At 55.0% G+C, this 12,658-nt stretch overlaps 1 protein-coding gene across 4 annotated transcripts in view; it reads right to left on the reverse strand.

Moving 5' to 3' along the window:
• TRAPPC9 (trafficking protein particle complex subunit 9) overlaps positions 1-12,658 on the reverse strand; it is a 599,687-nt gene that overhangs the window by 133,488 nt on the left and 453,541 nt on the right. For 3 of the 4 annotated variants that reach the window (XM_040626149.1, XM_040626150.1, XM_040626148.1), the window contains one exon: positions 2,100-2,253. In XM_040626149.1, the coding sequence (XP_040482083.1) occupies positions 2,100-2,253 (154 nt within the window). Of the gene's footprint in view, positions 1-2,082; positions 2,254-12,658 lie in introns of all 4 variants that reach the window. The other variant, XM_040626151.1, reaches the window with a different exon arrangement.

Genomic DNA, 12,658 nt, shown 5'->3' on the forward strand with positions numbered 1-12,658 from the left:
CTAAAAGAAGAGAAACCCAAAGATATTTTTGGCACATTTTTGGTCATTGTCTTCAGAGAACATAAATATTCTGAGGGTAAGATCATCCCATCAGAAGGCAGCACATCCCAGCCCAGGGCTGCTAGCTTGGAGGTGAACGAAAGGGTGTCTGTTAAGTGCCCACGCCCCCACTTCCTACGGATGACCTTGAGGGGCAGTTGTCACCTCTAAGACAGGCTGGTAGAGCCATCCACTGTGGTGAACGACCTGGGCCAGCCCAGGGGCGGCACCTGGGAAGTGGTAGGTGTGTCTTCAGCAGGTGCCGTGGTGGCCCTGGCACCAGGGGAGGCAGGGACGTAAACCCCCCATTTTGAGGCTTCCTGCTAGTATCTGTACGCACCATGAGACCATTCAGAAGGACGGATGCCTTCCTGCTGGGCCTGCCAAGCACACACAGGGCTGAGGCGGACTCATTCACAACCAGGCCTCCTGGCTCTGCACAGAGCCCCCTGCGTGAAGCAAAGTCCCTGAGGCCTGGGAGCAGGGCATCTCCTACCTCACATGGAGATTTGCACATGCAGAGTTTATAGAACCTCTCCAACCCCGGTCCCCCAGCTTCAGCGTCATGACCACAGATACCAGGACAGGAGAGCCATGGGCCTTCTGCTCTCCCACAACAGGACAGGGGTAGTTTCTCGACCCTCCCTGAAGACAGGGTTGGGAACGGTGCTTTGCCCACAACGCCACTGGGCAGCCGGCCCCACCACTTCCTGGCTAGGCTCATAGGGACTCAGCTCACCTCTCCCCAGTGGAGCGAGAGGAGCAGTCAGAGGTGGGAGCAGTAAAGAGATGGTGGGCCTGGTGCGCAGGGTGCATGCTGCTTCTTCTGGGCTCCATCACTCTGCTCCTTCCAGCAGCAAGCACTGGCTGGGCCCCAACCCTGTGAGGAGCTCGGCGGGCTGGGGGGTGGGGACTGAGAGAGGGAGGACTCCAGCCATCCCTCCTTTCCACATCCCACTGTACAAAGGCAAAGACCTCAACTCCGTGATGGGCCACTGTGGTGCAGAGGCCCCAGGCACTGGGTTTTTGATGTCTGGTTCCCCAGTCCTCCGATTTAACATGGCAAGTGCAGCTTTTGTGCCAGCTCCTTGGGGACGGGGGTCTACCAGCCCCAGATTCTCTTTAGTGTACACAAAGGAACATGCCTCAACTCCCGGAAACTGCCACCTGCAGACTGAGGATGTTTCCAGAATCCCGGGAAGTGGTCTAGGATGACCTACACCACACAGCACACTTGCACCATCGCACAGGATCCAAGCCTGAACAAGGAGACTAAGACATCCACATCAGAGTTCCCTCCTCCTGGGACATGTCCGCCAGAGCCACTCTCTTACACCCTGGCACCTCTAGGGCATCCCCCACCCTACAAAAGCCCCTCTAACGTCACCTCTTCTGTGAAGCCTTCCCCGACTGCCCCACCCCGCAGCTTCCTCCCCTGAACCTCACAGACTCAACAGGACGCTCTGCCTGGCTGCTGAGGTGCCCCGAACCCTCGGCTGGCACAGCCATGCCTAGTGAGGCCAGGAAGCCACGTGGAGGCCTCTCAGGTCCTCGCAGAATACCCGACCCAAAGCAGGTGCTCTGTAAGACAGCTGAGTACACACGCGAGTGCACCCAGGACCTGGCGTGACGTCAAGTCCAGCACGGGGCCCGTCCCAAGACACTCTCATGCCTCGGGGAGCCAAACAACGCGAGTCCAGTTTCCCAGGCAATCGCGTCCTGTGTTGAGCTGTCAGTCTGTGACGCTCGTCAAGCCCAGCAATGACTGGCCAGTGTGAGAATGTGTCACTAACACAAACATTGACACTGGCAAGAAACACGTGACCCAAGACATTTCAGGGAGGCGGTCTTTCCTCACCCTGAATCCACACCTTGTTGGTGGGGCGGGGACCAGGAAGGGGCTAAGGAAGGACACCCACAGTCCATGTCTCCTTGGCATGCCCTTTCTGAGCTCTGTGTGCCTAGCACTCGGTGGTGAAGCCCCCCGGGGTAATTCTCAGTGGGCAGAAGCCCTGAGCAGGCTGCGCCAAGCGCCAAGCTGACCGTCATGAAAAGGATATGATTCTCCAGTGCACGTCCAGCTTGCTGTCAATCTCCAAGCCGCGGGCTTCCTGCCTCTCTTCCTCCAGTTGCTTTGGATTTGCAAACTGTCCCTTCTCCCCAGGGGATTCTGGGAAACTCTCAAAGTTGAACTTGTCCACTTGAATGGCCATTCTAAGAGAAGGGGGAAACAGCAGAGAATTAATCAGGGCAGTGTCTTCTGCTGGCTGTTGGAGAAGCAGCACGTGCCAGCATGAGACCGTATAATGAATCATCATCGTCAGTAATTCATAGCAGGTTCATTCCAAGAAAAGGAAATAACAGACTCCCAGGGCAGCAGTGGCTTTGGAGGGGGTTCAACACAGTCTAGAACTGTAGACACAGTCAGAGACCCCGGCCTCGGAGAAGACTCACATACCCCCAGAGAAAATGTCATTTCTGGACCAGGACCAGGCAGACAGGATGCAGTGTGGGAAATCAGAGAGGACAAGAATCATTTAACCCTGGGGACCCCAAAAGCCTCCTCAGCAGTGCCCCCCATCTCTTCAGCCTTGCTCACACACGTCTTGCTCACACACACCACGCCCCACCAGCTGTGCCCGCCCACCCACTTCTGGCCCCACACTCAGGACCTTGTCTTGTGACAGCCTCCCCTTCAGGTTCCTGCTCAACCATCACGTCCTCTACAAAGCCTCCCCACCTGCTGGTGTGTTCAGCCCTCTCTACCTTCTGGCAGTTTCTAGAACACACGGGGCTCTTCCCCTGTTCTCGAGGCTGGAGCTTGAGGAAGGTCTTCCGGGCACCTCCCCTCGCTCCACCTCCATGACACCATTCATCTCTGCCATGGCGTTTATCGCGAGCCGTACAAACACCTACTTGTGGGCGTCACTGTTTATCGGGTCTACTGGAATTCAGCTCCCTGAGGCAGAGACCTGTGTGGCCGTGCCTTGGTGGCCCCGGCCTGGATGATGCCTGCACACCACAGCAACGCAGCCAACGACCCCCTGAACAAACGAATGAGTGAACTAAGTGCCTTCCCGACACCCCGGGCCAATGCTCACCTCTTCCCCCTCGTAGCTGCCTAGCCTCTGTACCTCGCCCTTGTTCTGCTGAGCCCCCAGGCCCTAGAGCACCTGGGCCCCGGGCACTCTGATGGCTGCCTGCAGACTGCCTCCACTCCCGACCATGACCTTCCCGTGGGCAGACTGTTTCTCACTGATGCTTGAAACCCTGCCTCTTAGCACAGAAGCAAGCATACAGGAGGTGCTCAATAAAGGTGTGGTATGTGGATGGATAAAAGGGGGGGAAGGAGGTTTCTTCATGTGAGGCCCCCGAAGTTCTGGCTCCAGCTGCAAGACGACAGAGAGTTAGTCAATCAGAGGGTCGGAGTGGACGTGCTGCATTATCGCCAACCATGTCGTGGTCAGAACATTCAGCCAAGACCAGCATGCTCCAAGTGGCCTTGGGGGCCATTCCCTGGAACAATCAGGAGGGACTATACTCCAAGTCAGGGTGTCTGCATGTAAGACTGTACCCCAAGAGGAGAGCCTGAGAACCCTGGAAGCTTGCAGGAAACTACTGAGCTGCCAGTAGATAGACAGCCTTCGGCCAGGAGGTGTCCAGAGCTCAGCTGCCCCGGAGAATGAGAGACTCGTGTGTCAGCAGAGAACACGGGGCATTTCCTAGCAAGAACTCTGTCTGAAAGCAACATGGACTCCTTTCTGACTGTAGAAGGAGACAGGCTTACTGAAAAAAGTGGGAAAATAGCAAAAAGCATAAAAAAGAAAAAAGGATTCAACCTTACACTCTAACTGTAATGCCTTAATTCTAAAGTCTTTTTCCTAAGTATTTGTATTTCAATGTAGTTCAAATGATTCTATATGTATGTGTATAAGTTATTATACATCTCATTTTCATGTGCACACACATAAATATATACATAAACTATGTTACACCTTTTATTTTTTTTTAAGATTTATCTATTTATTTGGGAGACAAAGAGAGAGCGCAGGGGGAGGGGCAGAGGGAGAGGGAGATAAGCAGACTCTCCCCTTAGCAGGGAGCCCGATTAGGAGCTTGATCCCAGGATCATGACTTAAGCCAAAATCAAGAGTCGGTCACTTAACTGACTGACTCCCCCAGGCACCCCTTGCACCTTGTTTTACTCTCAATGTACTGTGAACACTTCCACATCACCAAAAATCAGTCTGCAGGATGTCCCTTCATGCGGCCATACCGTTGCTTACCTAACAATCACTGTACTTTCAGACTCTCAGAGATTTCCCAATTTTTAAAAAATTACTATTGAAAAAAAATCCTAAACATCTTGGTGCTTCAATTTCCTGTCCACATTTACACTGTGTGTGGGGCCCATATCTCGAAGCAGAGATCGAATCCAGAGGGCACAAAAGGTCAAGGCTGGCAGGCAGAGCGCCGAGCTCCTTCTCAGACAGGGTCCCAGCGAGCCGCGCGCCCCGGGCGGCGAGGGTGGCACCCCGCACCCTGTGCCCCTCCATCCTGGCCATGATGGATTTTCAATCTCCACTAGGAAGAGGCGAAACGCCACCTCACTGATGTTTTAATTGGCAGGTCTGAATCGCCCTGAGACCAAACATCTTTGCAGAAGCTTATTAGCCACTTTTTGTACGTACTCTTCTTCCTCTGTGAGGTGCCTACGTGTGTGGCAAGAGCGCTTCTAACTCCCCACTCAGCAAGGGCTCTTCCCAGTCCCCACCTCGAAAGCGGACTGAAGCAAACGAGTGTTCTCTTCAAGCAAAAGGTCAGAATATTTCCTAGGTTTCACTAAAAAGGCCAATTTCAGTTCATTATCAGATAACCCAAAAGCAACTAATAACTTTCACCTTTGAAACAGGTTTGGAAACGTTCTGGATCCCAGGCTCTTGCTGTTGAACACGGAGGGAGAGAGGCCAGCGGCATTCTGCATCCTTGGGGTCAGAACGCACACCAGACGCTGTGGCCACTGGGGTAAGATTTGTGTGCTTTTCTGGAGGCTTTTTTGAACAATTTCTGACAAAGTCAGCATCAGACCGCATCACCCCCCTCCACCCGTGATGAAACTGTAGGCCAGGTGCACGCTCAACGCGGACGGGGGACGGAGACGGAACTTCCCAGACACCTGCTGTGCGCCAAGCCCGGTGCCAAGTACCGTGCACAGGCATCCACCCGACTGAGCACAGCACGCCCGAGGCTGAGCGGGACTTGCTTTCTTACAGATGCGACGACGCTCTGCGAGCACCAGCTGCGGCCCCACGCCGCACGGCTGGCCACCCGGCATCGAGACTCTGTCGCCCAGACTCAGAGCCACCGCTCTGTTTTTGGTTTTGTTTGGCTCTCTCGCGCTCAGGCAGAGCACCTAATGGGAAGTCAGCTTTTGCTCATGCGGTGTGCTGGGCTGGCATGGGACGCGGAGCCCAGGACGGCCAAGCCTGCTCCACATCCGCGGCTGCCTGAATTTACAAGAGCCCCGGCCTCCGCTGCCCGTGACATGCCCTGCCGACGAGCATCCTGACGGCAGTGCCCCTCCTTTCCCACAGATGATAACGCTGAGGTGCCAAGAAGCCGAGTCACTCGCTAGGGTCACCCAGCTCAAAATCCTGGAGCCAGAATGCCAAGTCCAGAAGCCAAGGGTTATTTCCCTGAACCACAGAGAGCACCGCTGGCCTTGACCTTCCTACGTGGTCTCAGAGCACAGCCCCTAAGCATCACCACCCCCTTCTCCATCCTCCCTTTCAGGACGGGAAGGGCAACATGTGACTGATAACCTGTTTACCCAGAGCTGAGTCTTGATGCATGAGCTCTCTGCCTGCCAAAACCCACGGCATTACGTGAAGCATCGGAGGGGCCCTCTGCCTCAGGGCCCTGGGAGCTGCCCTGGCTCTGAGTCCAGCTCTATAACTGTCTTCAGCCATCATGGCCTGAGGCTGCTGCTTTCGTCAGGAGGCCATGCAGACTGGGGACAGCAGTGCTCTTGGGAATGGGAGCAACCAGGGAGACGTGCACGGGGGCACCAACATGGCAGCAGGCAGAGAGAGAGAGAGAGAGCCCGTTCTGCCCCCACCGGCACACGGCCTGGAAATGCAGTCAGTAGTCCCGAGAGGGATGGCTGAGGACTCACACGCTCTCATCCAGGCACGTGGGCCACCGCCAGCCCACGGGCAGGGCTCAGCTGAATGCCCTGCACAGCCTCACTTCTATATTCCCAGAGAGCAAGCCTTCTTCCTAACGACAAGGAGGCACCAAACTGTAAGGAGGCACGGGAGCCACGGGACTCCCCACGTGCCTGTCGAGGACAACTTCCCTGGGCACAGCCCTCCTCACTCGTGTAAGCTCACACTCACGTGAATCCTTTTATCTGGGGTTAGGCCACGCAAATCAGAAAGTATTTGTGTAATGCCCCACAAAAAAGTGTCCAAAAAATAATTCAAAACCGTAGCTCATCCTTGGGCAAATCACAGCGAAACCGGAAAATGCAATCTCCGGAAATGATAAAGGAAAGGAGAGGAGAGCAGGTAGGCCCAGGACCCGTGGTGAGCTCACCTGCCCTCCGCGCGGCCGCAGGAGCCCGGTAGGCGGCGGCGGCATGGCCTTCACCAGGGCTGGTGCCCGCACGGAAATCCTGCTTCACATGACACCTCGTGGCCCAGATGGCTCTGTTCTTCTTGTTTGTTTCTACTTATTTTTAATTTTTTAAATTTTTAATTGCAGTATAATTGGCATATAATATTAAATTAGTTTCAGGTGGGAAGCCCGGGTGGCTCAGTCAGTGAAGTGGCTGCCTTCGGCTCAGATCATGGTGTCGGGGTCCTGGAGTCGAGTCCTGTATTGGGCTCCTTGCTCGGCAGGGAGTCTGCTTCTCCCTCTATCTGCTCTGCCTGCTTATGTGCTCTCTCTCTGACAAATAAACAAAATCTTAAAAAATAATAAAAATGAATGTTTCAGGCATACAACATAGTGACTCAGCGCTTCCACACCCACCCTGACCGCTCACCACGGTGCGTGTACTACCGTACTACTGACCATGCACTGCTCATCCCCGTGACTTACTGAGTTTAGAACTGGAGGTCTGCACCTCTGAGTCCCGTCACCTACCCCCGCCATCCCCCACCTGCCTCCCCAGCAGCCACTGGTCTGTTTTCCGCATCTGTGAGTCTGTTTCTGTTGTCTCATTTGCTCACTTTTGTGGGTGTCTAGGTTCCACATGTAAGTGAAATCACACGGTGTCTGTCCCTCTCCGTCTGGCCTACTTCATTTAGCCCAATCCCCCCTAGGTCTGTCCACACTGTCAAAAATGGCACGATCTCTATTTGTAATCAAGTAAAGGCATGATGCCGGGCTCAAGAGTGCATGATCTATGGTCAGTGGCTGACCCGGGGGGAGAATCTGGTCTCTGGGCTCCCTGTCCAGTGCGGTCTCCCAAGTGGGAGGACATCTGCAAGGGATGCCAGGGGGCAATTGGTCCCCAGGAAATGGGCGGAGGGCAGAAGAACCTGGCTCTTGTCACAGCCATCGGCTGACGTAGGGGGCATCTCCTGGGCTAGGCTGCCAGCTCCCTTGAGGGCTTTCTTAGTCATCTGTGTATCTTCCCCGTAACCCTTACCTTCTCTAAACCCAAACTCGTTCTCTAAAGCAGGGGAATGCCCGCTGGCTCAGTGGTCAGGCTATGAAGTCTGGGCATGTATGTAAGCATGCTTGGCACTTCGCCAGGGGTCGTCTGGATTAGTTACAGGGACGGGGCTTGAATCCCAGACGCAGGAGAGGCCCGGGCCCCACGTGCACGTGCCAGGACAAGACTCCTCCAGATCTTCTCTAACAGCCTGGCTGGCCCAACCGCACAGACCCTCACAGCACAGCTGCTCCCGGAACAGTGGTATCACCTCACCAGGTCCCTCACGGTGTGCGGAACACTGCAGCTCAAACTCTTCACCTCAGACGGGCTAAACTCCCTCCTGTGAAGGTTTCTTGTGGATTCAATAAGACAGTAGGCACCAAACGGTCAACCCGGTGGCCAGGACACCAGCAGCCCTGTACAAATAGCGCTGTTGTCATGGTGGTTAATCCCAAGTCCCAGATGAAGAGCCAAGGCGCTCACAGCTACAGAAACCACCTCGGGCCACGCGTGGAACTGCCGAGACTCTCGATTCAACCGCCTTTGTGAGTCCCCATGCAGCGGCCTCCCCGCCAGACGGGCCCCACCGCGATTCCACCCCGACCATCCTCGATGAGTCGGAGTTAAATAAAATTAATACCACTACTGAATGCCAGTTTTCACATCTAATTTTACGGCCAAATGTGACAGTATAATAGTCAAGAGTTGGCACTAGAAAAGGGTGCTGTGATTTTGGAAGAGTCTATATAAAAGCGGTGGTTTTTAAAATATCATATGATTCCGTCGTTGAACAGCTGATAACCTCACCAGGGAAGTCATAATGATGACATTTAAATACAAATCAGGGAGTCGAATTTAGGAGGTCTATCCACATATAATTAAATTGAACTTTCATTGGGAGATAATTGATAGTTATAACACTGGTAGTCTAAATTTATGTGCTGCGTCACATGGGCGTCTGCTTGACTAGACCAGCCTATTCGGTTTTCTAATGAAGTACAACCCGAGTGAAAGGAAGCAGTCAACCTTGAGGACACATCCATCCTGAGAGGAGGGGCTCGAAGCAGGCCAGAAAATGGCAGCAACACTGACATCTGGATCACACCCAAAGAAGAGTATTTTCCCCTTAAGCCTCATAGATCAATTGCAATAAAGAAAACCCTTCCTTATTATTATTATTTTTTAAAGATTTATTTATTTATTTTAGAGAGAGGGAGGCACTGAGGGAGAGAGAAGGAGATAATATCCAGCAGATTCCCTGCTGAGCACAGAGCCCAACACGGGGCTTGATCCAACAACCCTGAGATCATGACCTGAGCTGAAACCGGGAGTCAGATGCTCAACCTACTGAGCCACCAGGCGCCCCTTTTCTTACTATTTTTAGTTGAAGAGAAAAGATACAGTGGATTCTAAAAATCAAAGCCCAGCACCATCCAGTCAGAGCATCGCTGGGGACTGTGCCAGGCACGGGCCACCTGGGTGCCGTCCGCTCCGTGTTCACAGCAGCCCCGAAAGGGAGTAAATCCGTACGTAGCAAAAGTAAGTAACTTGCCCGAGGCCGCAGAGATGGCAAATGGGAGGTGGGGAATTCCTCACGGGGACCAGGCCTGGAGAGCCTGGAGTCTATAGCAGGCAGTGACGGGAAGGGTCCAGGGAGGCATCCCAGCTCTCCTCAAAGCCAGGGACACACCTGACGGACACTTGGAAACGAACAGTGTCCACGTGTCAACAGGTGCCTGGCCCACCTGCCACTGCTGTGGTCTGTGCGGCCACAGGGCTCAAGGGCTGGACTGGGGGGGGTCAGCTCAGCTTACAAACAAGCCTGGGGCTGGAGGTCAGTGATCTGAGGTCTAGCACCCGCCCCCCACCCAGTCTGCTCGTGGACAGGCTGGAAAATCACCAGGTTGGGGCAAGGTGCGGACATGCCCGAGTCAGGAAGATAGATGCCAGGCTCTTGCAGAGGTTAAGGCCACGTCTCTGAGGTGTTTGGTTGTCTGAATCTCGAGTTCCTCATCATAAACAGGACATGTCTGGAACCCACCTACCTCTTGGGTTTGGATTCCGTGAGCTCGGGAAGGCCCGGGGTGGGGATTCGAGTGGCTGTCAGGTGACAGTGGCCTCCCACTGCAGGGACAGAGTCTCAAAAGAGTGGCAGTCTGGTCTGGACACCCTGGTTCCTTCATCAAAGTCCAGCTGGTTCCACGGGAGAGTGGGGCATGTGAACACACCCCACATGGCACCGAGAAAGCTCCTAGAGATGTGCTCTTCCTCTACTCAACACACCCATTTTACAGAGGAGCAAACTGAGCTTGCAAGAGGCAGATAGCCCACCACGGTCACCAGGTGTGAGGACAGAAGGCAGAATCTAAGCCCTTGCTCCTGCCCACCGCAGAAGACCCATCACCTTGCAACGTTGCCCTTACCCACTTGGCCCCACCTCAGGGGGCTCACACCGCTCCCCTGGGAGACCCAGCCAGACACGGCCTCCCTGTGAGGTCTCCCTACCTGCCCAGCCTGCTTTCCCAGCCTCTGAGGCACCGTGACACGCCCGGGACTCCAGGACAAGGGCGGGTCCAGCTGCTGGGTCTCCTTGCCGCTGCGCTGGCTCTGTGACTGCTGGTCTGGGGATGGGCGCTCGCATGTGCGGCCTCAGAAATACCCCCTGTGCGCAGACACTTCCTTTATAAATGTCACACATGTTTCTTCCGCGTAAGCCGAAGCAATGTTTCCTCGGCCAGAGGCTGCAGCCCCAGCCTACCGCAGAGAAGCCAGGCCTGTCGGGTCGCACGTACAGAGCAGCCCCTTCCACCGAGTCCAACCCTTACCCTGCGTTTCTGCACATGAACATTTGCTTTCAGACCCATAAGGACCTTCCGCAGCAGACGACAGGGCTCGGGAAAATGAGATTCCCTCTCCATGTCCTCAGGCTGCCGGCCACCCTCTCTTTCTGGTCTGCAGGAAGCCGAGTGAGGGCTGGCCTCACTTTTAACTGATTTCCCACTACCCGGCCTCCCACAGGGGCAGCTCTCCCCGCTTAACAGGGCTGGCTAGCCCTGCTGGATCCGTGTGGTCACAAGTCCAGGAAAGGCTGGAAGAAGCCATGCCTGGGGCCTTTCTCCCTGTGGCCTCAGCAGCGCCATGTGAAGGGGAGGGAGCCCAGGTCAGCAGACAGGAGTTCACAGCCTGACGTCACTTCTGACGAGGCGTGGGATTCAGGGCGGGTCACCTCACCGCGAGGCCCTGAGTGGCATCGATGGAGAACAGTGTGGACAAAGGAGCACGGGCTCTGCAGCTACACAGACCTGGGTCTGACCCATCCTCTGTCACCTGTGAGCTCTACGGCCAGAGGCAAGTTACCCGAGTGTCTCTGGGCCTCAGTTTCTGCATCTGTAAAATGGATACCCTCCCTTGCAGTGCTAGTCAGGATTGTGGAGAATTAATCTGAACCTCCTGGCATATAATTGGTGCTAAAAACGTGTGACTATTACTTTCCGGGGCAAGGAACACGTCTGAGATGGACGGTGCTGATGGCGGCACAAGTCTGTGACTATGTGAGAAACTCACAGAGGCGCACACTATCAACGGGCAAACCGTCCACCGTGTGGCTCATATCTCAAGAACGCTGTTATCCAAGATTAGAGCTATTAAGGGAATTGTCATAATAAAGATCAAATGGGAGAGCACTTGTGAGGCCTTTTTGTGAAGCATAAAATGCCCGAGAAGCACCAGGTGTTTATTCTGTTCACGCACTGTCCTGAGTTCCCAAACCGCATTTCACTGAGACCACCGTGAAAGCCTGAGCCTCCTGTCGTACCCTCGGCTCCACGCCGGCTCAGCTGTCCCCTCCCACAGGGTCTCCTCCATGCTTTCCAGCCCCAGCCCAGACCGGGGACCGGAACCTCACACTAGACGGAAGCACCGCTCAAAGGCTCCTGCCTGATTCTCACGTCCGTGCTCCCCACGGCTTTCCGCAAGACCGCCGGGGAGCTCCGCGGGCAGCAGCGTGTGCCGGGCCAGCATGGGCCGGTCCTCTCTGAAGCATCAGAAATCACTTCCTCCGATCAGCTCGTCTCTAAGGATAGGCTTGGGGTCTTTCTCCAACACTCTTCACAGGCTACTCTGGAGCAATTTGTTCTAAGATTAAAATATCTACCAGATTCCTTGCTGGTTTTCTGCTAGTCTTCTGAAGTCTGAGACAGCTGGTTTCTGCCTGGGTCTGCCTCCACTCAGCTGTACCTTCGGGCCAGTCTCCGAGCTCTGCCCCGGCCTGGCCAAGAAGGAAGACTGTCCCACAGAGTGGTTGTGAGCAGTGCATGAGTTCATCGAGGGGAGGGCTGGGGCCATGGCACACAGCTGGTGCATAATCAGTGTTGGCTCCCTCCAGCTTTTTGAACTGTAACAAAAACTAAACCATGCTGGCGATTCTCTGCCTTCTGTGGCTGAGAGCCCGGGGGGACTCTGCTTTTCCCAAAGGTCATGCTGAGCGCGGGGAAGGCTGCAAAAATGCTGCCACAGTAGCCACCCGGTGCAGGAGCTCAGGTTTGGACCAGCTGCCTCCGCTCAGGCTTCCGTATACTCTCGGATGAAGAAGGAGCATGAGGACAAAACCTCTTCCCAGCTGCTTCTAAATTCACTCGAGGGTTCTGATGGATTCAAAGAGAGAGGTCAGGAGTAACAGTGTGATGGTCACAGAGCCTGCGTCCCCTCCATCACTCTGGCAGATGTGGTTGCGTCCCTGGGCGGCCCATCTCTATAGGTGTGGGTGCCCCAGCAGGCTCCCCAGCCAGGCAGCAGCCCCTGCCACGCTGGCCAGGCGTGGGCCTCACACTGCAGCTGCAGGACAGGGCCTGCTCCCGCGGAACACAGGCCGAAGTGATCACTTCATGCTGGGGACCCCAAGCTCAACACATGGGGACAGAAGGAGGATCAGGAGCAGGTCCCCCCCCCCCCCCC

Source organism: Ursus maritimus, unplaced genomic scaffold (assembly GCF_017311325.1).
Source record: "Ursus maritimus isolate PB19 unplaced genomic scaffold, ASM1731132v1 scaffold_9, whole genome shotgun sequence".
Lineage (NCBI taxonomy): Eukaryota > Metazoa > Chordata > Mammalia > Carnivora > Ursidae > Ursus > Ursus maritimus.